Genomic DNA, 24531 nt, shown 5'->3' on the forward strand with positions numbered 1-24531 from the left:
CTCGATATTGAGTCCGGAAGGCTGCAGACTGCCTAATCGGAAGATGAGGTGCTGTTCCTCGAGTTTACGTTGAGCTTCCGTGGAACAATACAAGAGGCCAAGGACGGTGAGGTCCGAGTGGGAATGGAGCGGTGAATTAAAATGACAGGCGACCGGAAGCTCGGGGTCACCCTTACGGACTGAACGGAGGTGTTCCGCAAAGCGGTCACCCAATCTGCGTTTGGTCTCCCCAATGTAGAGGAGACCGCATCGTGAGCAGCGAATACAGTATACTAGATTGCGAGAAGTACAAGTAAATCGCTGTTTCACCTGGAAGGGGTGTTTGGGGCCCTGGACAGTGGGAAGGGGGGAGGTTAAAGGGGCAGGTGTTACATCTCCTCCGCTTGCACGGGAAGGTGCCAGGCGAAGAGGAAGGGCTGTTTGGGGTGATAGAGGAGTGGACTAGGGTGTCTCGGAGGGAGCGGTCCCTGCGGAATGCTGAAAGGGGAGGGGAGGGGAAGATACGTTTGGTGGTGGGATCACTTTGGAGGTAGCGGAAATGCCGGAGGATGATCCGTTGAATGTGGAGGCTGGTGGGGTGAAAGGTGAGGACAAGGGGAACCCTATCGTGGTTCCGGGAGGGAGGGGCAGGGGTGAGGGCAGAAGTGCGGGAGATAGAACTGACACGGTCGAGGGCAGTGTCAACCACAGTAGAGGGGAATCCTCGGTTGCGGATAAAGGAAGACATGTCTGAAGCACTGGTGTGGAAGGTGGCGTCGTCGGAGCAGATACGGCGGAGGCGGAGAAACTGGGAGAATGGAATAGAGTCCTTACAGGAAGCGGGGTGGGAGGAAGTGTAGTCCAGGTAGCTGTGGGAGTCAGTGGGCTTGTAGTAAATATTGGTCGATAACCTATCCCCAGAGATGGAGACGGAGAAGTCGAGGAAGGGAAGGGAAGAGTCCGAGATGGACCATGTGAAGGTGAGGGAAGGGTAGAAATTGGAGGCAAAGTGAATGAAATTGTCAAGTTCGGGGCGAGAGCAGGAAACGGCACCGATACAGTCATCAATGTATCGGAAAAAGAGGTGAGGGAGGGGACCCGAGTAGGACTGGAACAAAGATTGTTCCACATAGCCCACGAAAAGGCAGGCATAGCTAGGACCCATGCGGGTACCCATGGCAACACCTTTGATTTGGAGGAAATGAGTGGAGTTAAAGGAGAAGTTGTTCAATGTGAGAACAAGTTCAGCCAGGCGGAGGAGGGTCGTGGTGGGTGGGGACTGGTCGGGCCTCTGTTCAAGGAAGAAGCGGAGCGCCCTCAGGCCATCCGGGTGGGGGATGGAGGTGTAGAGGGATTGTACGTCCATGGTGAAAAGGAAGCGGTTGGGGCCAGGAAACTGGAAACTGTTAAAGTGGCGGAGGGCGTCCGAAGAGTCGCGGATGTAGGTGGGAAGAGACTGGACAAGGGGAGAAAAGATAGAGTCGAGATAGGAAGAGATAAGTTCCATAGGGCAAGAACAGGCTGAAACGATGGGTCTACCAGGGCAGTCCTGTTTGTGGATCTTGGGAAGGAGGTAGAAGCGGGCTGTGCGGGGTTGGGGAACTATGAGGTTGGTGGCAGCAGGGGGAAGATCTCCAGAGGAGATGAGGTCAGTGACAGTCTTGGAAACGGTGGTTTGATGTTCGGTAGTGGGGTCATGGTCCAGGTGGAGGTAGGAGGAGGTGTCGGAGAGCTCGGCCCCCATTTCATTTTCTCTTGTAATTGTTCCACTCCTTTCTCCCCCCCCCCCCTTTCCTTTTGTTTCTCTCTCACACCTGGCAGCTATCTTTTGCCCTGCCAGTACACTTTACACCTAATCCCAGCCTATTACCATCTCGTCTAGCTTCTAATCTCTTTTACTTCTTTTGTTTCTTTTATTCTTTTGTCCGATCGCAGCCCTGCCTTCGATCTAGTTTCTTTTCTTTCCAGTTTTGAAGAAGGGTCCAACCCGAAACGTCAACTCAAATTTCTCTCCACGGATGTTGCCTGACCTGCTGAGTTTTTCCAGCATTTTCTGTTGTTATTTCTGATATTGGCACTATGGTTACAAGAGGTTTTAGTGAGCTACCAAAATTGAAGGAAATGTAGCCTGACCAGCTACCATTGGGGGAAATAAAGAATGTGCACTCTGTGCTGTTAACAACACTTGTTGGAAGAACCATGTGCCGCTTCCTGTCAAGGAATACATCAAACCTTCACTCCTGTGTTGTAAATATTCTAAATCGGTCATATTTTTAGTGAAGGTTAATACAGATAATGTAGCTGCTTGAGCCATATTCATATAGAAAATAGAAGTCTAATATTATCAGTATAAGAGGATATACTTTATTATTACAGTGTGCATATTTTACTACATTATAGAGGTCTTCACTCACTTTAAACAGAACTTTGGAATGTACACAATATCTTAATATTCGATAATTCTGTATAATAGAGTTCTAAACAGCTCATATTTACACAAAGCACAAAAACCAAATTTAACAGTAGGAGTACGTTAAAATATAGATTTTACAAGCACATGTTTTATAAACACTTGATAAATACATTTGATTATTTAACATATGAAAACATGTAACACAAAAACAGACGCAATGATCTTTTTAGAAAAGAGCATCACTGTTACTTGAATATTACCAATATTTGATACAAGTAGATTAATATATCTTTATAGTATCCTTTTTCAGACTTCATACAGCTGATTACAATTTAGAAACAATTATATACAGGATGTTTAAAAAAATCTTAATGCTAATATTTTAATGATAAAGGTCATCTAACCTAAATGAATCAAAGAATTATTTTTTAAAAATATACATAAACTGCGGAAGAAAACAGCTCAGTAAAATTATCCATGTGGCTTTTTGGTCATCAGTTTGCTTTGGAAAACATTTTGCTGACTGGAATTTCTTTGTAACGGTTTAAAAGACAAAGTTCAGTTATGGAATAAAATACATCTGTTAAGAATATCTAATGGGCTAAAAATTTCAAATACTTAATGAATATTTCCATTATTTAAGTGGAAAGTCACGGATAATGAAAGTGCTTCAGTGAAATCAATGGCTGCTCTGCAAATGTGGTTTTAGGCATTCTTGGACAACAGTTCATCACAAGGTATCTAGAGTGGACAACTAAAGACCCATTTACTTCTACTTTAGTACAGTTAGGTGAGCTGCTAATGAACCCCAGTTCTGACCAAGTATTCACTGTCAGTTCCAATTTTCAATTCAGCGCAATTTTTCTGATGCCACACAATGTAGAAACCGATGCACTATTTTGAAAGTCAGCATACATGGGAGTTGCGAGCAGTGAATAATTAAAGTACACACGCCGGGAATTTCCTCTGGGTTCTCGCGATTGGCCGCTGTAAATTCGACGGAAACACTGGCTATGCCGTGTAAACGGGATTTCCGCCGAAATTACGACAGCTATTCGGGTGAAACCCCCCACCCGACCCGAGCAAATTCTTGGATTTTTAGCAGATAGACAAGACAAAATGGGCAGGTGGTAAATTTGCAGGAGACAAACATTCACTTGCTAAATATTTATTTCACCATAATTTTATTGTGGTTAAATACACCCTGTTCAGTGATTGTTTCCCCCCCTCTACTTGAAGTTACAACCTGACCTGATGTTTTTAGACTTCTCCCCTCCTTGCCTGTGTAACTGTAGGATCAAGTCTACAGCCTCATTACAGTGTGAAGGACAGGAAAGTAAATTCTACCCTTGGTGCAACAATACTGTGGTTCTACCCTTGCTTCTGGTTATTACCAGCTGGAAACTATTACTGCCCTCTTGCTAACTGCAATCCTTCTATGCTACATTTTATCTGGACATGAATACTAAAAATAAATCAGCACGGTGATAGTTAGAAAATCCCTTCGTCTATAATTTTGATCAAAAAGTACATTTAAACGCAATAAAACCTTTGCTCATGTATGGATCGTTAATATCCAATCCAATGTGAAAAAATGGTTTTCACTAGTGTTGCTCTGTTGTTTAGGCACAATTCGTGACTGATAAACAGTCCTTTATTGACTGAGCACCTTTGATTGAATGTTTTCCATGTCATTAACCAAATACAGTGACTCTGTGATAAAAGTAGAAACCACCTTACAGAAACAGGTAAAGCAGGATTGTCTGAGGAGACATTGCATTTCCTTCTGTTTTTGGCCTGAGGAGCTGAATGGGAGCACTTTACATTTTTAGTGTTAGTCTACCAATTAGAGGTGGACTAGTTCTTGGGCTTTTACAGAACCTAATAATGCCATAGCTTTTGTTCAAGTTTGGGAGTTTGGGTAAAAAGGATAGCTCACTTCTCATGAAGGTGTTGCCATTAAATTGGATTTAAAAACTAAAATTAAATATCAATTTTGTTAATATGCTCTTTGCACAAATTAAATGCAATAGGTGTTACACCTCCGAGGAGATCTTTATGAACATAATCAGTGGATAAATAATAATCATGTTGTGAAAACCATTACATGTATGCATATTATTATAAATAGCATGTTAAATTGGGACAGCAGAAACATAATATGTAAATGCAGAAGAATTCAATCTGGCCACACAGGTGGATTCACAGGATTTCCATTATTTAGATGATTTAGAAACAAGATGGTGGAACTTCCAATTGGCAAAGTTCACTTATGAATGCTTAACACATTTGAACTACATCCCCTTGTGCACTATTTTGACACAGGCATTTAAACAGGTTAACATATGCATAAAAATAGTGCACACAGCAATGTAGTACATGTGGGTTAACGTTTCTACGTGAACTTTGCCAAACGGAAGCTATCCTTAGAGGTGGAATTTTCTTTTCTCTGATTATGAATGAAGGAAATTACCCCCAAAATATCCGATCAGAATGAACATGTTGAAAAGACATGGCAGTAACTTTAGACTTTCTAAGCACTAGAAATTATCGCGAGGAAACAAAGTTCTGAGAGAAGTTTACATTTTCCAAGTGTACAAACTCAAAGCAAACTGTGGATGTATTTATTGTTGAGAACAAGATTGATCAAATAGATTGATGGCTTTCTGTTAAAGTAGTGCTATTTAAGAAATGAAGGGGGCTGATGTGCATGTCAGTTTGCAGTATCAGAATACTTTTTAAAAGAAAAATAATACAGTACAAACTGTTTACTTTCTTCACTTTTGTAGTGACAAGAAATTAGTCAGAAAACACTACTGGATGCTTTCCAATGTCCAAGTGCTTTTTTTTAATGTACGTGCGTGGTGCTAATAAGGGAAATGGTAATATTCCAGATTAAATAATCAATGCTATGTAGACATTTGCAATTTGTCATACGAATGAAAAAAAACTGGAGTTGCAAAATAAATAATCCTCCTGTGCTATTAGCCAAAGGTCAGGAAGTCAGCCAGCCATATTATAGCACGACAGATATGGCACTGAACTTGAGCCGTAATGGAATCTGACATTTCTGAAACTTTAATAGTAAAAGCTTTCAAAACCCAGGAGTTTATTATTTCCATTGCACCTCATATTGTGTTGTAGTTGTTTTGGAAGCTTTCATATTGCAAGCCAGTGCTTGAGCTGTGAAGTGATCAAATGACAGTTAAAAAAGTAACATACAGACATAATATTCACTTGGCTCTTGACATTGGCAAAATGCAGCATTTTAACGGATTTAGGAGGGATTGTTTTGCTTACCGTAAACTGTTGCACTTTTCCTTGCTCCACAAGATAATGTTCATTTTCAGGGGTAATGCAGTATGCTATTCTCTAAAGGAGAGGCACATCATTTATTGTAATCATTTGTAAAGTTACTCTCTAAAATTTACCCACTTCACATTTTCGACCAATTCTGTCCTCTCCTCATTTTATTTATGCTATCCAGTTTTTTCTATACAACCTTTCTTTCAGTTGGGAGGATTTAGGACTGCGCTGCAGATGTTGTCCTGAATACTAACACCAGTCCTGTGACTTTAAAAAAGCATGCATGTTCTCAAAAGAAGGTTGGCACATGTACCACGGCGCTCCTGGTCTAGGAACTACAAGTAACTTAAAACAAAGGGAATATCTTAAACATAAAATATGCATTTTTTTTGTTCTCTCCAACTGAATTTTCAAAATGCCACAAAATCACTAAGTATACATTCTGATTTTCACCTAAAACAACTAGTTTATTATAGTTTATTATATTATCAGAAATTTATTTCAAGGAGCAATTTCCCATAGTGTAAGTCACAGGTAGAACATCACCTTGATTCACTGGTGCCTCCTCCAGTGTTTTTGATATTTGTCAAAAATTGTTTTTGGATACATTGAGAAAAAAAATTAAAAACAGGAAAGCAGGAAAACCGCTCCAAAATGCAAGCACTTTCTCAGAACTTTTAAAGGATAATTGTTTGATACTTGGCAATGAACAGAGGCTTTTATGATCCACAGCAATAAAACATGGCTTATGATTGTAATGAGTGCAGTTCCACAGCTGTATCGAGACAGTGAGTGTTTTCAAATAAATTGCAATCAGAACTCAACAACTGGAACCAAAGTAGGAGCTACAGATTGAAAACAGTCTGGTGAGTGGCTGTTTATTTGTTATATCATTAGAGACTTACTATGTTGATGGTCGACACCTGGTAGACACTACAGCTCCCTTCCAACAACAACTTGCATTTATATAGTGCCTTTAACGTAGTAAAACATCCCAAGGCGCCTCACAGGAACAGGAATTGACCCCAAGCCAAGGAAGGAGACATTATGACAGGTGACCAAAAGCTTGGTCGAAAAGGTAGGTTAATCATTTTACAGTGTGTGCTCTAGTGGACTTTAAAAATAATGAAGCCTATTTGAATAACAGCAACAATTCTATTGCATAAAGGCTTTGGACTATAATTTGCTGTAGCAGAGTATCTAATGAGGTCTGCCTTCAGTTAGACTTGCCCTTTCACATTTGGGTTTTTTAATTTTTTGCGTGGCAACTTGCTGACAGTGTGAGCTGATAATGTCGCAGCGAAAGGAACCAGGCATCTGGGACTGGAGTGAACAGGGTAAACAACTGTGTATCTCCTTAACCAATTAGATTGAATGACTGAAATAAACAGCCCAAGGACTGAGAATGAAGTGTAAATTAGAGTGTGTGAACTCAATGCCAAATCAGATACAGAAAAATAAATAAGGAGACGGAAAGAAAGACTGGATTAAGAGAGAGAGAAAAAAGATTCAGAAAGGAAAAGTAAAATTAAAATTTTGTATTTGACATTTTAAAAATCTTTAATATCAATTAAAACCTGGAGGAATAAGTCTTGATACTTGTGATGGATCATTTTCAGTGCCAGAGAGATTAGTTGCCAGTAATTAACAGTTATCACATCGTTAAAAGGGTACTTGAGCTTGAAATGACAAGATTTAACTTTCAAAAAGTGATTATCTGCACGAACATTTTTGTGGCCTTCTGTGCATGTGTGCGGTATACCGGAGCTGTACATGCGCACCTGATCCCCCTCCTGTGCATGTGCGCCGTTTACCGAGGCCACGCTTGCGCAGTACCCAACGGTTGTGGCCTGCGGTGCAGCACGGGCCACGCTTTCCTTAAGCTCTGTGGGCGAAGGCCCGTTACTGGCTCCGTGCTGGCTAGGGGGAGAAGAAAGGATCGGGGCGGGGTGGGGGTGAGGTCGTTAGAAATTTGGGGGCGGGGGGGGGCGTGGTGGAGGGGAGGGAGGAGATCAGGAACTCGGTAGCGGGAGGGGAGGCCAGAAACTTGGGCAGGGCGTGGGAGAAGGTGTTAACCCACGAGGGTGAGCCTTGTTCTACGTGAGCTCTGTTCTGTCTGGAGCCTGGCAGTCAGAATGGCTCGAATTACACTTTGTAAAGTAACTGATTACGTAGGCAGGCAGGATCTAGTTACACATTCCAGAGAAACTGCTGGGTGTGTCTTGTCCGCCAAGGTGACCAATAAGAAATCAGGTCGTGTCATCCAAGGTGAACAATCAAAACTTTGGTGTTGCGAATAGACACGTCCTTTAACTTTCTGTGACGAGTTTAGTTCCTATCTATCTATTGGGCAAATACAGCAACTTCACGCCATTCAATGCATTTCAATGGTGAGGCAGACAGCAAGATACCGTTTTCTAGAAGCTAATGACGGAGCAACTTGGACAGCAACCTCTGGACATTCGTGTTTAACCACACATCTGCCCCATACCTGATGTTGCTGTGCCATTTACACAAAAATAACGGCGAGTGCCATTAGCCTCACCATTATTTTGAAAACAAAATATGGCCTAATCTTATTGACTTCAGCAGGTAACTCAAAGTATACCAGTTACCTTCCTAAACTTCTTTTAATTTATCTTAATCAGCAATAAGGGGAGGTTAGTGCACTCAAATTTATATTAACACATTAACTTGAATTAATTTGCTACATGAGTAATGATGGGACATTGTATTTATGTTGTTGTGCTGGGATGCATGTCCTGATATGGTGCAGAAAGTAACGCAATCACAGCACTGCAGAGAAAAGTCAACATACCTCTCAAGATACCACAAAGGTCATTTGGATGCCCTGGCCGATAAATACTTAGATTTAAAAAAAAAGTGAATGGTAACAGATTCCCATTGTTATACCATCTCTAAAGTGATGATATCAGTTGTATGGGCTGAGGTTATTGTACGACTGTGAAATGTTAAAACTTATCTTGGGGGGCCGTTCACGGATAGAAATGACCAGCTAATATCAAAGTCACTTTGGATTTGATAATCAGCCAAACCCCATCAGACCCAAACATGTTTTCAGTTTATGGTTGTGGTTACTCAGGTGTATGTTTTAGAAATAAATTGGAGTTATTTGGGAATACACTCATGTTGCAGGAACTCCTTAACTGAGGCTGCTAACAATTATTCTACGTGCTTGGGAGTGATGTTGCCCTTGCAGAACATGGAGATGCTCCTGCCAGTAATGCTCCAGCTCCAATATATTGTGGTTAATGAAATTCACAGTAATTCACTATCCAATCTGATAATGTTGCTGAGAAGGCACACCCGGAGAGAGCCTGGGTCACAACATAATTATGCATTGTAGTTCTATGCCACACGGTAGTGATGCATGACTGGGAGAATTAATTCAATTGCAATCTCATCCAGGCTCTCAAAATATTCTTTATATTTAACTACCTTTATGACAAATAATACTGTGTGATGTAAGTAACGTAAGCCTGAAATCCAGTCTTGGGGTTCAGAAAAGCAAGATAAACCATGATAGTATTTCAACCCCTCAATTGGATTAGAGTCTTAAATTCACTTGCAGCCTCCAGTATCACTTATGATCGATAGAATCTGGAACAGTACCCATGGATTGGAGGGTAGCTAATGTTACCCCACTATTCAAAAAAGGTGGTAGAGAGAAAACGGGGAATTACAGACCGGTAAGCCTGACATCAGTAGTGGGGAAAATGCTAGAGTCCATTATAAAAGATGTAATAGCAGAGCACTTGGAAAACAGTGACAGGATCGGACAAAGTCAACATGGATTTACAAAAGGTAAATCGTGCTTGACTAATCTACTGGAATTTTTTGAGGATGTAACTGGTAAAATAGATAAGGGAGAACCAGTGGATGTGGTGTATTTGGACTTTCAAAAGGCTTTTGATAAGGTCCCGCATAAGAGATTAATATGTAAAGTTAATGCACATGGGATTGAGGGCAAGGTATTGACTTGGATAGAGAACTGGTTGGCAGACAGAAAGCAAAGAGTTGGAATAAACGGATCTTTTTCCGAGTGGCAGGCAGTGACTAGTGAGGTACCGCAGGGATCGGTCCTTGGACCCCAGCTATTCACAATATATATTAATGATCTAGACGAGGGAACTAGATGTAATATCTCCAAGTTTGCAGACGACACAAAGCTGGGTGGGCGTGTGTGCTGTGAGGAGGATGCCGAGAAACTCCAGGATGATTTGGACAGGTTGGGGTGATTGGGCAGAAGCATGGCAGATGCAATAGAACGTGGATAAATGCGAGGTTAACTTTGGTGTCAAAAACAGGAAGGCAGATTATTATCTGAATGGCAATAGATTGGGAGAAGGGGAAGTGCAACAAGACCTGGGTGTCCTTGTGCACCAGTCGCTGAAGCATGCAGGTGCGGCAGGTGGTTAAGAAGGCAAATGGTATGTTGGCCTTCGTAGCGAGAGGGTTTGAGTACAGGAACAAGGATGTCTTGCTGCAGTTGTACAGGGCCTTGGTGAGACCACATCTTGAGTATTGTGTGCAGCTTTGGTCGCCTTATCTGAGGAAGGATGTTCTTGCCATGGAGGGAGTGCAGCGAAGATTCACCAGGCTGATACCTGGGATGGCAGGAATGACGTATGAGGAGAGATTGGATTGATTGAGCTTATACTCGCTGGAGTTTAGAAGAATGAGAGGGGATCTCATTGAAACTTATAAAATTCTGACAGGACTGGACAGACTAGATGCAGGAAGGATGTTCCCGATGGTCGGGGAGTCCAGAACCAGGGGTCACAGACTAAGGATAAGGGGTATGCCATTTAGGACAGAGATAAGGAGGAATTTCTTCACCCAGAGAGTGGTGAACCTGTGGCATTCTCTACCACAGAAGGCAGTAGAAGCCAATTCATTAAATATATTCAAGAAGGAGTTGGATATATTTCTTAAGGCTAAAGGGATCAAGGGATATGGGGAGAAAGCAGGGACAGGGTACTGAATTTGGATGATCAGCCATGATCTCATTGAATGGCGGAGCAGGCTCGAGGGGCTGAATGGCCTTCTCCTGCTCCTATCTTCTATGTTTCTATGAAGTGACTCTCAGAGATTGGTCACACCCAGCAAGCTGTACCAACCATAGCTGCAGACTTTGTTGTACTCACTTGGCGACAACCGCAGATGAACTGACTCCACTGGATTGGGAGCGGCAGACAGCCAGGTGCAGAGCTGTGCCATTTAATGCTTGGACATCTGCAGCTGCCCCCTGCCGCACAGAACTGGCACAGCCAGTGACACGCTAATAATCTCTGTGAGTCACGCCATAAGAGATACTGGATAGCTGCAAGTGAAATTGAGACTAATCCAAATCATTAAGCCTGTTTTGTAGTTGCATGCCAATATGCAGGATTATAAAACTGTGGGTGAATTTTGTGTCCCAGAGATGTTAATTAACAAGGCCAGGGGCTCTGAGCAGAAGCTACCTAGTCATACAGTTAACTGCAATAAATCTCGACCTACATGTAAAATATTGCATAAATCATAGTATCAGCTCATTAACAAACTAATCTCAATTATTTTATAGCTCTACATCTTGGATGCAGAGCTGTGTGGTCTAATGCTGGGATACTTGCAGCCACCATGCAGCATAGGAGTGGCACAGACAGTGACAGTACCAGTCATTGTGACCTCCAGCTCCTTCCAGGCATGCTGTAACACTGAGCTATGGGGATGGTGGCATCAAGTAGCAAAGAGGGCTTCTCTCCTTGCAGCCACCTCATGCAGCACCACCTCTACTTCAGCTGCCATCAATCTGGGGATGGGTGCTGGACTGAACTTCACTTGCCTGCAACCTCCTCATGTCTGCATCTTGGGTTTCCTACCTCTTCATTTTTGCCTGTCACTTCTCAGTCATCTCCCCCTTCAGCTTTAGCAAAGGCTACTAATGGGTCCAGAGGCCCTTTCTGAAGGCTTTCAGAACTTTTGTCACGCTATTGTGACACTCCCTCATGAGTTGTCCCAAACCTTTTAAATTTCACTTACAATTTCCTGTTCCCACCACCAGTGTGCATCCTTTATACATCCAAATCCTCACTTGGAGCTATGCTGATTAGCTGACTTTGGAAAGTTACGTGCATCACCCACACTTTGGGGTAGATTTTAGCCACGAGTGGAAGTTAGGTGGCCGGCTCGCTGTCAGCTGCTCAATCGTCCCAACAGGAGGCCCAGAACATTCTGAGGGCCTGGCCTCATTAGCATAGGGCCAGCAGGAAATGAGTGCCCTGGAACAGCTCGCCAGCTCCGGGCTGTCGCAATATCCGGCGGCCTAAACAGCCTCTGGACCTGAAGACGGTGAATCTGGCAGACGGAGGGGAATCCATTCTCAAGGGGTGGGGCAGGGCAAGAGCCCAGGTTGTTTTTTAGTGGAACCCAGAGAAGCGTTCCTGGCTCTTCAAAAATAAATGAAAACTTATCTGCTGGGCTGCTCTTTGCCTGGACTGGATGGAGTGTGTACAGTGCACGCTCCACGCAGTACAGTCCGAAGATGATAATAGGGCTCTTAAGTACGTTATTTTGCATATTAATAAGGTTCATCACTTGGCTGAGGAGAGTGCACCAGTTGCCATGGGGTAGGCCCTGGGGAAGATTGGGTCGGCCGCGGGGAAGATTGGGTCGGCCGCAACGTTAGGCAGGAACAGGTCGGTAAAGCATTCCCCAAAATTTTCAAGGTTCCACCTGGAAGAAGGCCTCAAAATCTCCTGCTTTAATGTTAGTGTCAGCTGTGGCCAAGTTGGTAGCACCCTTGCCTCGGAATCAGAACATTGTGGGTTCGAAGTCCTGCTCCAGGGACTTGAGCACAAAAATCTAGGCCGACACTCCAGTCCAGTGCTGAGGGAGTGCTGCACTGTCAGAGGTGCCCGTCTTTCGGATGAGACGTTAACCGAGGTCCTATCTGCTCTCTCAGGTGGACGTAAAAGATCCCATGGCACTATTTCGAAGATGACCAAGGGAGTTATCCCCGGTGTCCTGGCCAATATTTATCCCTCAATCAACACAACAAAAACAGATGATCTGGTCATTATCACAATACGGTTTGTGGGAGCTTACTGTGCACAAATTGGCTGCTTCGTTTCCTACATTACAACAGTGACTACACTTCAAAAAGTACTTCATTGGCTGTAAAGCGCTTTGGGATGTCCGGTGGCCGTGAAAGGCGCTATATAAATGCAAGTGTTTCTTTCTGAACTATTTGCGTCTAAACTGCACCCTGATCACAAAGTCAAGGCTACGGTCTCCTTACAAAATTTATCCTTCCTTTTCAATCCTTCATATAGTGTGAATTTTTTTAAATGATCAAAATGTACCAATACTAACCTCTTTTAAAGTCCCACGAACGGTAAGCAGTTTGTAGATGGCGTAGATTGGTACTAGTGACATTGAAGACACTGCTATTCCCCATCCAACAAGGTTTGCCCAGTTTGGAAATACATATTCATCGTAGGTTAGAGGCTTGAACTTCACAATACTGACAATCACTACAAACTGAAAGGAAGAGAAAAAAACCATGTAATGTGTTACTTAAAACATTGACGGTTCCCATGAAGGAGGGTAATGCAAAGAGCTGAAATTGATTATATGTGGCAATCTATACCTTTAGTGTGAACATTTATTTATAAAAATAAAGTAAAAGCTTTTAAATATTTCCAAACCAATGTGAAAATAATTCAGAATTTCACATATTAAAACAGAAAATAAGTTTTAAAATCTTGGCACTGTGTCTTAACAGCATCAGAACGTTCTACCTCTAAACAATAGGCAGGATACAAATAAGGCAGGTGAAGACAGCATGGAGGCAAGTGTCAATGAAGTGGTGACACAAGGTGAAATGGTTCAGGTGATGGAAGGGCAGGATGAATCTACACAAGACTTAAAAATAGAGGATTCATTTGTCAGACATCTGGATAGTGAGTAGGTGCTGTTAATTATTGTTTTGTGAGACAAGGGCAAAGGATATATACTGTAGAGAAATGATGACTACAGTAATAAGCTAATTTTAGTGGAGGGATTTGCCACTAAGCCAGCACTGACATTTCAAGTGGGGACAAATGACATTGTGGGCAGAAGGTCTGAGGAACTGAAGATGGAATTTAAAGGTGTCGTGTACAAAATAAAAACCGAAGGATGGAAAGTAGTGCCAACCGTGTTGCTTCCTGTGCATGGAAAGAATAGGATAAGTGTCCTCCTTGGCTCAGTGCTAGCACTCTCCCCTCTGAGTCAGAAGGCTGTGTGTTCAAGCCCTACTCCAGAGACTGGACTAGGCTGACACTCCAGTGCATTACTGAGGGATTGCTACACTGTCCAAGGTGCCATCTCAGATGAGATGTTAAACTGAGACCCTCTGCCCTCTCAGGTGGTCATAAAAGATCCCATGGCATTATTTCAAAGAGCAGAAGAGATCTCCTGTGTCCTGGCCAATATTTATCCCTCAACCAACATCACTAACACAGATTATCTGGTCATTGTCTTATTGCTGTTTGTGGACCTTGCTGTAAGTGTATTGGGTGCTGTGTTTCCCTACATTACAACATTGATTACACTTCAAAAAAGTACTTCACTGGCTGTAAAGTGCTTCCGGATGTCCTGAGGTCTTTATTTCTTTAATTAGCTTAATGAATGTTTAGCAAACCAGCATGTACAGGAGGAAATTGCTTTTGTAGAACATTGGAAAGCTTTCACAGGTGGCGGAAATTTACACAATGAAGGCTGGTTGCCACAGAACTAGATGGAAAGCAAAGGTGCTGGTGCAAAATATACAACAATAATTTAGGGATGGGCAATAAATGCTGGCCTTGCCAGCGACGCCCACATCCCATAAACAAATTTAAAAAAAATTGGGATTCAGCTGAACTAGATGTGGAGTGTGGCTAATATGGTGAACTTAGATGAATAAATATTTGTGCCTGATCAAGACATGGGAGGAGATGATAGGGAAGTTTTTTCTTGGTCTGCAGCAAGAAACACTGGATCACCTGGGTGCAGTGAATACCAGAAAATCAGGTGGGTCGGAGCACTTGCCTGGAAAGGAACCTGCCCAATTTTCCTTCAAGCACAGGGTAGGCTACCTGATTTGAACTGTGAGCACACAATTGATTAACGAACCTCAACAGAGATTAGAAATGATTTTTCTCCCACATATAATAATAATAATAATAATAATCAACTTTATTGTCATTGTTAGTGCACAAGTGCAGTACAACGAAATGTAGGCTTGCGGCTCCCGAGAGTGTACATTTAGATTAAGACATTTAAACATTCAACATTCATTTGGCTTGTAATACATTAACATAAACATAATAAAGTGCATTGGCAGATGCGCAGGCTTTAGAGTTTATTTGTGGAGTTCAGTAGGATGACAGCCCTGGGAAAGAAACTGTTCCTAAATCTGGTCGTTCGGGTGCGAATGCATCTGTAGCGTCTCCCAGATGGCAGGGGGGCGAACAGACTGTGGCTGGGGTGGGTAGGGTAGGGTAGGGAGAGGCAGTCAGGAAAAACAATTAGTGTGGTGTTGATGAACTCCTTTAAGAAAGAGATTGATAAATATCAGCTTGGGAACAGGTTTGAAGGTTATAAGTGTAATCATTGATTGAGATGATGAAATACTGTCTGGCACACGATGGTTCCCGGAGCGCCCGAGACCAAGGAAACGTCATGTTATGGAAAGAAACCCAAGGTGAGCAATTTAGTTAAATATTCTGTAGTTTTGCCTGATTCACCTCCGGGCGCAAGAAGAAATCTTCTTTCAGGAGATTAAACAATTTGATTGACTTCATGAAAGGGAAAATTATAGATGGTGAATTAAAAGAATAGCCAAGTGGTCATTTCCTGTTTCATGCTATCTTGTATCATTTTAAAATCATTTTTATGGTCACTATCACCCATGATTTCTTCAAATCAGATTGTATTTGTATCCTTTTTTTTCTTCAACTGGAACTTTTAACTTTTCACAGGTTGTTTCCAAGAGTGCAAGATAGCCTGAGTCTGTAATTATAAACTTCTCCATAACTGACAATTTATATTGTGTTGTTGGCCAGTATGTGAGAGAGATAGTTGAGTTGACCTCTTTTAAATGAAGCTCGTCTCAATTATCCCTCCACTCCAAAGATGATACTGCTCACTTCCATGTGGAAGTGCTTTTAGCAGTCCATTGAGACTCAGGTGGGTTTACCAAACTGCTAACCATGGGCCTCAATTATACAATGTTCCAGTGGGGAGGTGAGTATTCTACCAGTTGTGCTCCTGGATTCTTTTAAGTTCTTAAGAACAATATAGTATCGTAAACCTGATGAGGAGAAAGGTCCATCTGGGGACAGATTTTAAACATCTGTTTAATAGCACATATTGTTTGCCAATTTTCCACAATGACCACAATATCATTTCTAGTCCTGTCACATAAAATCTGTTACCCAACAGAAGACTTGCAGAACTGAATGTCAAAGGCTGTACATATTCTCTTGCAAAGAGGCAAGGTGTAGCCAGGGAAATGCCAATGCGGCTAAATTCAATAAGACACATGTTACCTTGCTTTACAATTTGTTTCTGACAACTACCAGCTGCATGCCCAGAGACCTGCCAAAAGGATACTGCTGCTCCTAAAGTAAATGTGACTAATTGTATAACCTTAGGGGAAGGTCTTTGTAAGAGCCAGCTCTATACAGCATACACTTTCCATTTGTTGTAGAGTGCAAATAGTTGGCCTAAAGTGTTCTGCTGATTTAATTAGATGTAATTGAATATCTCTCTTTATATATTATACTTAATTAAGAATGCACTTACTTTCTGAAAAAATAAAACTGTTTCAAATATTTTATTAAAGTACCACATTAACTTTGTTCAGTATTTTAACAACTGCTGGTCACTTTAGGTCTTGTGTTACAAAATTTGTAATAAACACCTATTCTGCAATGCCCTCTTACTTTTCCCTGATAATGAGTTGAAAAAAATGACATTTACTAAGTGTGTGTGCAGGGAAGTAAATCTAACCTAATTATTGAAGTGCACATAGCTAATACTGGAATTCTGTCCCCTTGCTTTTGTGTGGCAATTGACCTATTAATGTACCTCATGATTTGCTACATTTCCACATGTAACCATCATGATAGAACTCAGGTGTCACTGGTCCTTTTCTGCTAATTTTACACTCTTAATAATTAAAGCACATATTTTAAAAAGATACAATGTAAAAATCCATCAAAATTTATAATAACAACGTTTTTGCTTAACATCTTTCTAGAAGTTCGAAGCTCTTTTGTCTCAAGCTTTCCATTGATTTTTGTGGCAGAATCATAGAATCTTACAGCTTTGAAAGAGCTATCCAATTAGTCCCACACCTCCATTCTTTCCCCAGAGCCTTTTAAAAATAAATCTAAAGCAATTCCTTTTTCTCTGAAGAATATGTATCAATGCATTGTTTTATTTATAAGGATCCATGTGACAAAGCTATTCTATCATGTTAATGACTAGCTGATGTTCCATTTATCAGGCAAAGTTTGTGCATTACTAATTTTACCTAAAATGGTGAAAATTCCAGAAAACAAATGCTGAAAGCACTATGGTTTCTTAAAATTAAACTTTCACAGCACACAATTTCTGAACTCCTGCATATTAACAAATGTCAAGGTCCTTAGCACAGAATTTTATTAAATATTTGAAACAGAGAAGATACAAGGCTATGGCGAGAGATTGGGGCAGTCGGATTAGTTTAGGATTGCTTTAGCAAAGAGCTGGTGCAGACACGATGGTCTCCTATAGCTCCATTAACAAATCCTTAATAAGTTGATTAACTCATGCGAAGGAGAAAATACCATATCTTAGGATCTTAAGGCATTGGAAAAACTACACAACCAGGACTTCCCTTCCACATCCCAAAACTTCCCTTAAAATATCCCAAATTTGAACTACAGTATTTAGCTTATGGCCCACTGCACACTCCAGCTTTCTCTTAGACTCTTACTCAACCTCGTAAAATGAGACAGTGGAATGGTTTGCGCTGCAAACATCTCCACAATCAGAACTCATAAATCGATAGGAGGTGCAGTGAAATGAGACTACTGTGTAAACCTTTTCTACCATCCCACTGTGATAGCCTCTGTGGGAGCTTCATCTAGGACCCCAGCCAATTAGTGAGTGGGCTTGAGGGGCCGGCACCTCTGAGATTTAAACCCTTGCCTGCACCTCGCCCTCTTATTATGCCATCTAAAAGTACAAAAATGACCATTTGTGAAGAAGCAGGTATTCCGCCACCTGGGCTGACAGACTGTCTAATGAAGTTTCACATTATTTTCATACATTGGGTCAACTTTACTACTGTTTGCTTACCAGTAAAAAGGCTGGACTAACAAACTTCCAGCAGAGCCTCCAGTAGAGACCTGGTTTGAAGCCCGTCATTCGTTTGATATCTTCACTGAATCTGTCAACTCCTAGAGCAGAAGCAATTCCAAAACACATTAGAACATCAGCTGAATCGTGGGTGGGACACTTCACCATCCTTTTCAATTTAGTTGCCAGTGAAACAATGCAATTTTATTTCAAGTCACAAAAGAAATAGCAATCTAATTGCCCATTAACAAGCGAACATTATAATTTCTGAACACATTCTCTACATGCAAGAAACCGGCTTTAAAAAGAAAATATAGTCTAAGCTGGAGCCGAGTTTCCTTAACTTCAAGATTGACTCAAGGACCAACTCAGGAAAAAAATAATGGTCGATATTTTGAAGACAGCTTTGTCATGAGTAACCCTTAATGTCCCTCAGGGTAATTCCTTGAATTGAATAAAACAATTAATACCGGTCAAGGAGATAGATTATAGATAGTACTGCAATAAAACAAAATGGTTCTTAATTCGAACCAGATACATGCGACTAACAAGCAACATGACTAGCCGCGTGGCAAAGTGAGCAATACAAATATTTCAAATAAGAGATGATTAGACAAAGAATTGATGTAAACCCTACTCCACATTCCACCAATGAGCTAGAAGTCCCCCTTTTGTCAAAATGGAGGGAGAAATGTTGACCAATATTACTAGTTAAGAACACTCAGTACCATAAATCTTTGAAAAATGCACCTGCAAAGGTTAATATTTTAGATGGCATAAGAGGGTGCAGGCAGTGACAACTGTGAGGACTGCACGCTCATTAATTTGAATTACGCTCATGTCCAGAGCTCAACTCATGGCATTGTAGTCAAATATTTAATTTTCGCAAGAATTAATGGGACAGTTGGTTCATTGCCGAGATGAAACAGTTTGCAAACCCAGCGTAAAATATTTGCTTTGCACCAGTTGTGGTGATAGTGCAGTAGGTGCAAAGCCAAAGCATTGTCAGGCTAGCTCCTCTGAGCTTCACACCACTTGTCAACAGTTAATGTGCGGACTTCATTCCCCAGTCACATACAAAAAGCGTCAGCTCTAGATGCAGCAATTACACGGCAGTTTTTGCACTGATGTGAAAGAGTAGAAACAACCGCCTAACTATGCCATTAAAATAAACGATGCAGCTGTGCATGATCCTATTAGTTCCTCATTAAAGCAAGATTTTCTCTTCTGGATTAGTTATGCAATACAATTACATTAATTCAACTGGTTTAGCCTACTGCAGATTAATTTATCACAAATGTGACAACTCTACTTTACAAAAAATGAAAGTATCAAATCCACAAATGTGAAATTCAGAAAAGTGAAAAATCCATTAATGCAAGTTCTTTAAAAGTCTAATTTTATACCAGTCAACAAGACTTGAATCCATTTTAATCCGAGACTCTGTAAGCAGACATTTAGAAGGAATGAGCTATACAAATCAAATTAGCAATATAATTTTAAATGCAACTAAAATAAACTACTATAGTGGTCCCAATCAGACTCTCAGAGCTGCAGTCCTGAGAAGAAAAAGTTAAATTATATTGAGACTGGTAATTATTTAAGTCAGTTTTTATTCTAAATGGGATTATATTGGATCTATTCAGGTAAGTAAATTTAAAAAACATACCTTGTAGGTAGCAGGTAGTCTCATGGTCTGGTTTTACTGAGTGCAGCCTGTACTGGCACCAGCTACCTCAGGGCAAACCAATCCTTAAGTGGGGACTTCAAACAGGCATTCAGCCCCTTATTTATTAATGCAAAGTAACGAACGCTTGTTTCAGGAATGGGCCCTGGACACTTTTTTTTGCTACACCAATATGGTGGTCCACTTCTGACCGGAAATATGTGCGCACTTCCTGCCCGCCACATTGGAGGCTTAGTAGGCCAGATAGTGCCTGAAAAACGGGTGCTGTGCAGCCAAATTTATAAGCCAGAGTCTTTAGCTTGTGCTAGACATTTATGTTATCGGCCCCACAGACAGATGGTTTCTAATCAAGTTTTAAAAATGCAATTTATTTTTTACCTTTTTTTTTAAATACAAGAGGATTTCAATTTTTTAAAAATAATTTATGGATTTACAGTCATAGTCTTTGAGATATAGCAATTTATCAACATAGCACTCAAATTAAGGAAAGCATTTTAAAAGGCGTTTTATTTACAATGGAATGGTAACAGTTTGTGAAGTAGTAAGATTTATGATATTTACACTGGCTAGACTAATAATGAATCCTGAATGATAAAGTGGTATTTAGAAGACCTCAGACTGGATTATCATTTGTCAGACTGAGAATACAGGCCTTAATCTGTTGCTTCAGCTGGTTCTGTGTGTATGAACTTTAAAATGCTTCAGTTAGATGAATATTCCTTATTAAGACAAGCCACAGAAAACAAGGTTCTCCAGCAATTAATAACAAATGTTGACTTTTAGAAAACTATCAACTTGAACAGGGTATATGGTTGAGTGGAATAAACTATACTCCAAAATTACAGTACAGGATTGTAGCATCCAAACATTTAAGGCTTTCATCTGAAATTCCACTCAATGTTATTTTAACTGAGGTTGTAACCTATTTAACTTAAACCTATATGATCAGAGGTGCATTAAGTGCAGTGAGGACCTACTCAGCACTCAATGAGCACAGTGTTGAACAATGAGATCTACTCAGCTCCCAGTGTGCTGTGTATAGCATGTGGGTCCCAAATGCATTCTGCATGTCCTACCGAAAGATGTAGGTAAGGTTTTAAATGAATATTTTGCATCTATGTTCACTATGGAGAAGGACGATGTAGGCATAGAAATCAGGCTGGGGGATTGTAATATACTTGAACAAATTAGTATCGAGAGTGAGGAGGTACTAGCAGTTTTAGCAGGCTTAAAAGTGAATAAATCCCCAGGCCCTGATGAGATGTATCCCAGGCTGCTGTGTGAGGCAAGGGAGGAGATTGCAGGGGCTCTGACACAAATTTTCAGAACCTCTCTGGCCACAGGGGAGGTGCCAGAGGACTGGAGGACAGCTAACATAGTACCATTATTCAAGAAGGGTAGTAGGGATAAACCAGGGAATTACAGGCCAGTGAGCCTAACATCAGTGGTAGGGAAATTATTCTGAGGGACAGAATTAGTCTCCACTTGGAGAGGCAAGGATTAATCAAGGATAGTCAGCACGGCTTTGTCAGGGGGAGATCATGTCTAACCAATTTGATTGGATTTTGAGAGGGGGTGACTAGGTGTGTGGATGAGGGTAGTGCAGTTGATGTAGTCTACATGGACTTCAGTAAGGCTTTTGACAAAGTCCCGCATGGGAGACTGGTCAAGAAGGTAAGAGCCCATGGGATCCAGGGCAATTTGGCACATTGGATCCAAAATTGGCTTAGTGGCAGGAGGCAGAGGGTGATGGTCGAAGGTTGTTTTTGTGACTGGAAGCCTGTGTCCAGTGGTGTACCACAGGGATCGGTGCTGGGTCCCTTGCGGTTTGTCATGTACATTTATGATTTAGATATGAATGTAGGAGGTATGATCAGTAAGTTTGCAGATGAAACAAAAATTGGTGGAGTGGTAAATAGCGAGGAGGGAAGCCTCAGACTACAGGATGATATAGACGGGTTGGGTCAGATGGGCAGAACAATGGCAAATGGAATTTAACCCTGAAAAGTGTGAGGTGATGCATTTTGGGAGGACTAACAAGGCAAGGGAATACACAATGAATGGTAGGACCCTAGGAACGACAGAGGATCAGAGGGACCTTGTTATGCATGTACATAGATCCTTAAATGTAAGAAGTCACACAACACCAAGTTATAGTCCAACAGCTTTATTTGAAATCACAAGCTTTCGGAGCGCTGCTCCTTCGTGACGAAGGAGCAGCGCTCCGAAAGCTTGTGATTTCAAATAAAGCTGTTGGACTATAACCTGGTGTTGTGTGACTTCTTACATTTGTCCACCCCAGTCCAACTCCGGCATCTCCACACCATAGATCCTTAAAGGCAGCAGGGCAGGTAGATAAGGTGGTTAAAAAGGCATATGGGATACTTGCCTTCATTAGCCGTATAACTCTATGACTCTACCTGCACAGCAACTGTGTATAAGGATCATTAAGGTGTCAGATTTTAATCTAATTAAGCCAAAGCCCCATTGTATTGCAGAACTGTCTGACAAAATACTCCAGTTGCTTAGTAGTACATGTTTCCAGAGAGCACATCAAGAGAGGACAGAAAGAAATGCCTCCAGAGTGTCCCTCTCCTCATGACAGAGCCACTGTTCACTGCTAAACCTCCCATTTCTTAGCTTCCAAATGCCGCTCTGCATATTGGATAATTTTACGCCAATCATTGTTGTCCTGCATAAATTAGCTGAAATTTAATGGCTGCTGGTGCTCAATAATCTTGACTTAACCCCTGGCACTCCTAATGTGTTAATCACTAAGCACTGCAAAAATATTTAAAATTGGCTGACTTTACATTATGTTGCAAAGTCAGCTACTTAAGTGTCAGCCGTGGCTCAGTTGGTAGCACCCTTGCCTCCGAGTCAGAAGGTTGTGGGTTCAAGTCCCACTCCAGAGACTTGAACATAAAAATCTAGGTCGACACTCCAGTGCAGTACTGAGGGAGTACTATACTATCGGAGGTGCTGTCTTTCAGATGAGACTTTAAACCGAAGCCCCGTCTGCCCTCTCAGGTGGATGTAAAAGATCCTATGGCACTATTTTGAAGAAGAGCAGGGGAGTTATCCCCAGCATCCTGGCCAATATTTATCAACAACATCTGGTCATTATCACGCTGTTTGCGGGACCTTACTGTGCGCAAATTGGCTGCCGCATTTCCTACATTACAAAAGTGACGACACTTCAAAAAGTACTTTATTGGCTGTATGCACTTTGGAGCATCCAGTGGTTGTGAAAGGTGCTATATAAATGCAAGTCTTTCTTTTTTCTTTTTATTTGACCCCATTGTGCAGTGATCCCAATGCCTGTACCATAACTATATTATCAGCCCCCATACTTCATATACCAATATCCCATATTGCAACTGCAGGGCCTCCTTCACCCTACCCAGCCTTTGAGACATTCATAACCATGGGTATGCTTTCCGCCATTATTTCACAGCCTAGTCTTTCCCACCCAGCTCAGTTCCAACTTTAGCACTGCCCGTCTTTTGTGCCAAAGTCAATGGAAATAAAAATCGGGAGAGATGTAAAACGGGCTGCTGACTCGCTATCGCCCATTTTACACCATCATACAAAGTCAAAATTACCCCCAGTGTGTTCCCAAAAGTGAAGGATGTAACGCAAATACAAATTGTTCTCTAAATTCCAACCTCAAAGTCAATATTTTTTTTTTAATGGGATTTTTTTACTCAAGTTGAGGAATGGGACACTTTCAAGTGAGTACCCAGGATCACCATCAAGCTCTCCTATGCTACATATAGAATGATTATACGCAAAGTAAAGTTCTTCCTCTTCTGCCCAACAACATGCCTCAGCCTAAAGCTCAGAAGGGCATCTCCGAGAGAGCCAGTATACCACTTTTCCATTTCCCACACCTGCTACCTTGTGGGCTCTGAGTAAGATTGCCAATTGGTGCTAAATTATAGGGAATTTTGTGCTTTAGACACACCACTAGAACTTGGACTGTAACTGTACAAATGTGCTGCACTTGGGACCCTTACATCACCAAGTTGGATTTGAACCCAGATTAATATGTGTACACAAACCCGGGGTCCGAGGAATTTCGCAAAATTTCAATAACTACATTCCTTAATTTTCCCTTTTGTCCTTCTATTTCGTGAAAGCTGGCTGAGGTAAATTAATTTCCTGGGTAGAAATTTGGTCTATAGACACAACAGAACATATTTCAATTTAGTATTGATATGTGCTATGTCAATTTAATTTTTGCACAGTCTGCTGTTGCAAAAGTTGTGGTGTGACAGGAAGAATGGCTTTTGTAATTTATTCTAAATGAATCATGAATTGGCTGTGCATCTGAAATTGGTCTTTAGTAGTTGGCCTATAGGACAAATCGTGTAAACTAAATTAAGAGCAAGCAGGTGCCGACAACATCATCATAAAAGTCCTATTGTTAACCTTGTTCCCAGTCGTTTCCTGACTCCACAAAAGACCCAAATCTACATGGTCGATCTGATTCTGTAAAACAGACCTTGATTCAAAAGTTTAACAACAGGTGAAATAGATCCACCTGAGCGCCTGGGGCTGGAAAAGGGCCATTCTTCTTGCGATTATGTCACGTACAAGTGATGTGATCATGCATTTCGATGATAGTTGCCCCATTATATTCTGTGTTTGTGTAGAAACAAAAACAAATCCACATACTTATTCTTGCACTGTACCTGTTTAAATTTTGGAGCTGGTTTCTTAAACAACTATTACAGTACAATGATTTACTGAACTACGGCCATAA

At 41.4% G+C, this 24531-nt stretch overlaps 1 protein-coding gene across 4 annotated transcripts in view; it reads right to left on the minus strand.

Annotated features, from left to right (window-relative positions):
- Nucleotides 1–2320: 2320 nt before the first annotated feature.
- slc6a2 (solute carrier family 6 member 2) overlaps nucleotides 2321–24531 on the minus strand; it is a 251088-nt gene continuing 228877 nt past the window's right edge. For all 4 annotated transcript variants that reach the window (XM_085991382.1, XM_085991383.1, XM_085991385.1 and 1 more), the window contains 4 exons: nucleotides 18077–18177; nucleotides 13076–13243; nucleotides 5693–5764; nucleotides 2321–5575 (listed from right to left, as the gene is read on the minus strand). In XM_085991382.1, the coding sequence (XP_085847508.1) occupies nucleotides 5552–5575; nucleotides 5693–5764; nucleotides 13076–13243; nucleotides 18077–18177 (365 nt within the window). In that variant the 3' untranslated portion in view covers nucleotides 2321–5551. The remainder of the gene's footprint in view (nucleotides 5576–5692; nucleotides 5765–13075; nucleotides 13244–18076; nucleotides 18178–24531) is intronic.

Source organism: Somniosus microcephalus, chromosome 6 (assembly GCF_052327205.1).
Source record: "Somniosus microcephalus isolate GS21.2 chromosome 6, FLI_Smic_1.0, whole genome shotgun sequence".
Classification (NCBI taxonomy): domain Eukaryota; kingdom Metazoa; phylum Chordata; class Chondrichthyes; order Squaliformes; family Somniosidae; genus Somniosus; species Somniosus microcephalus.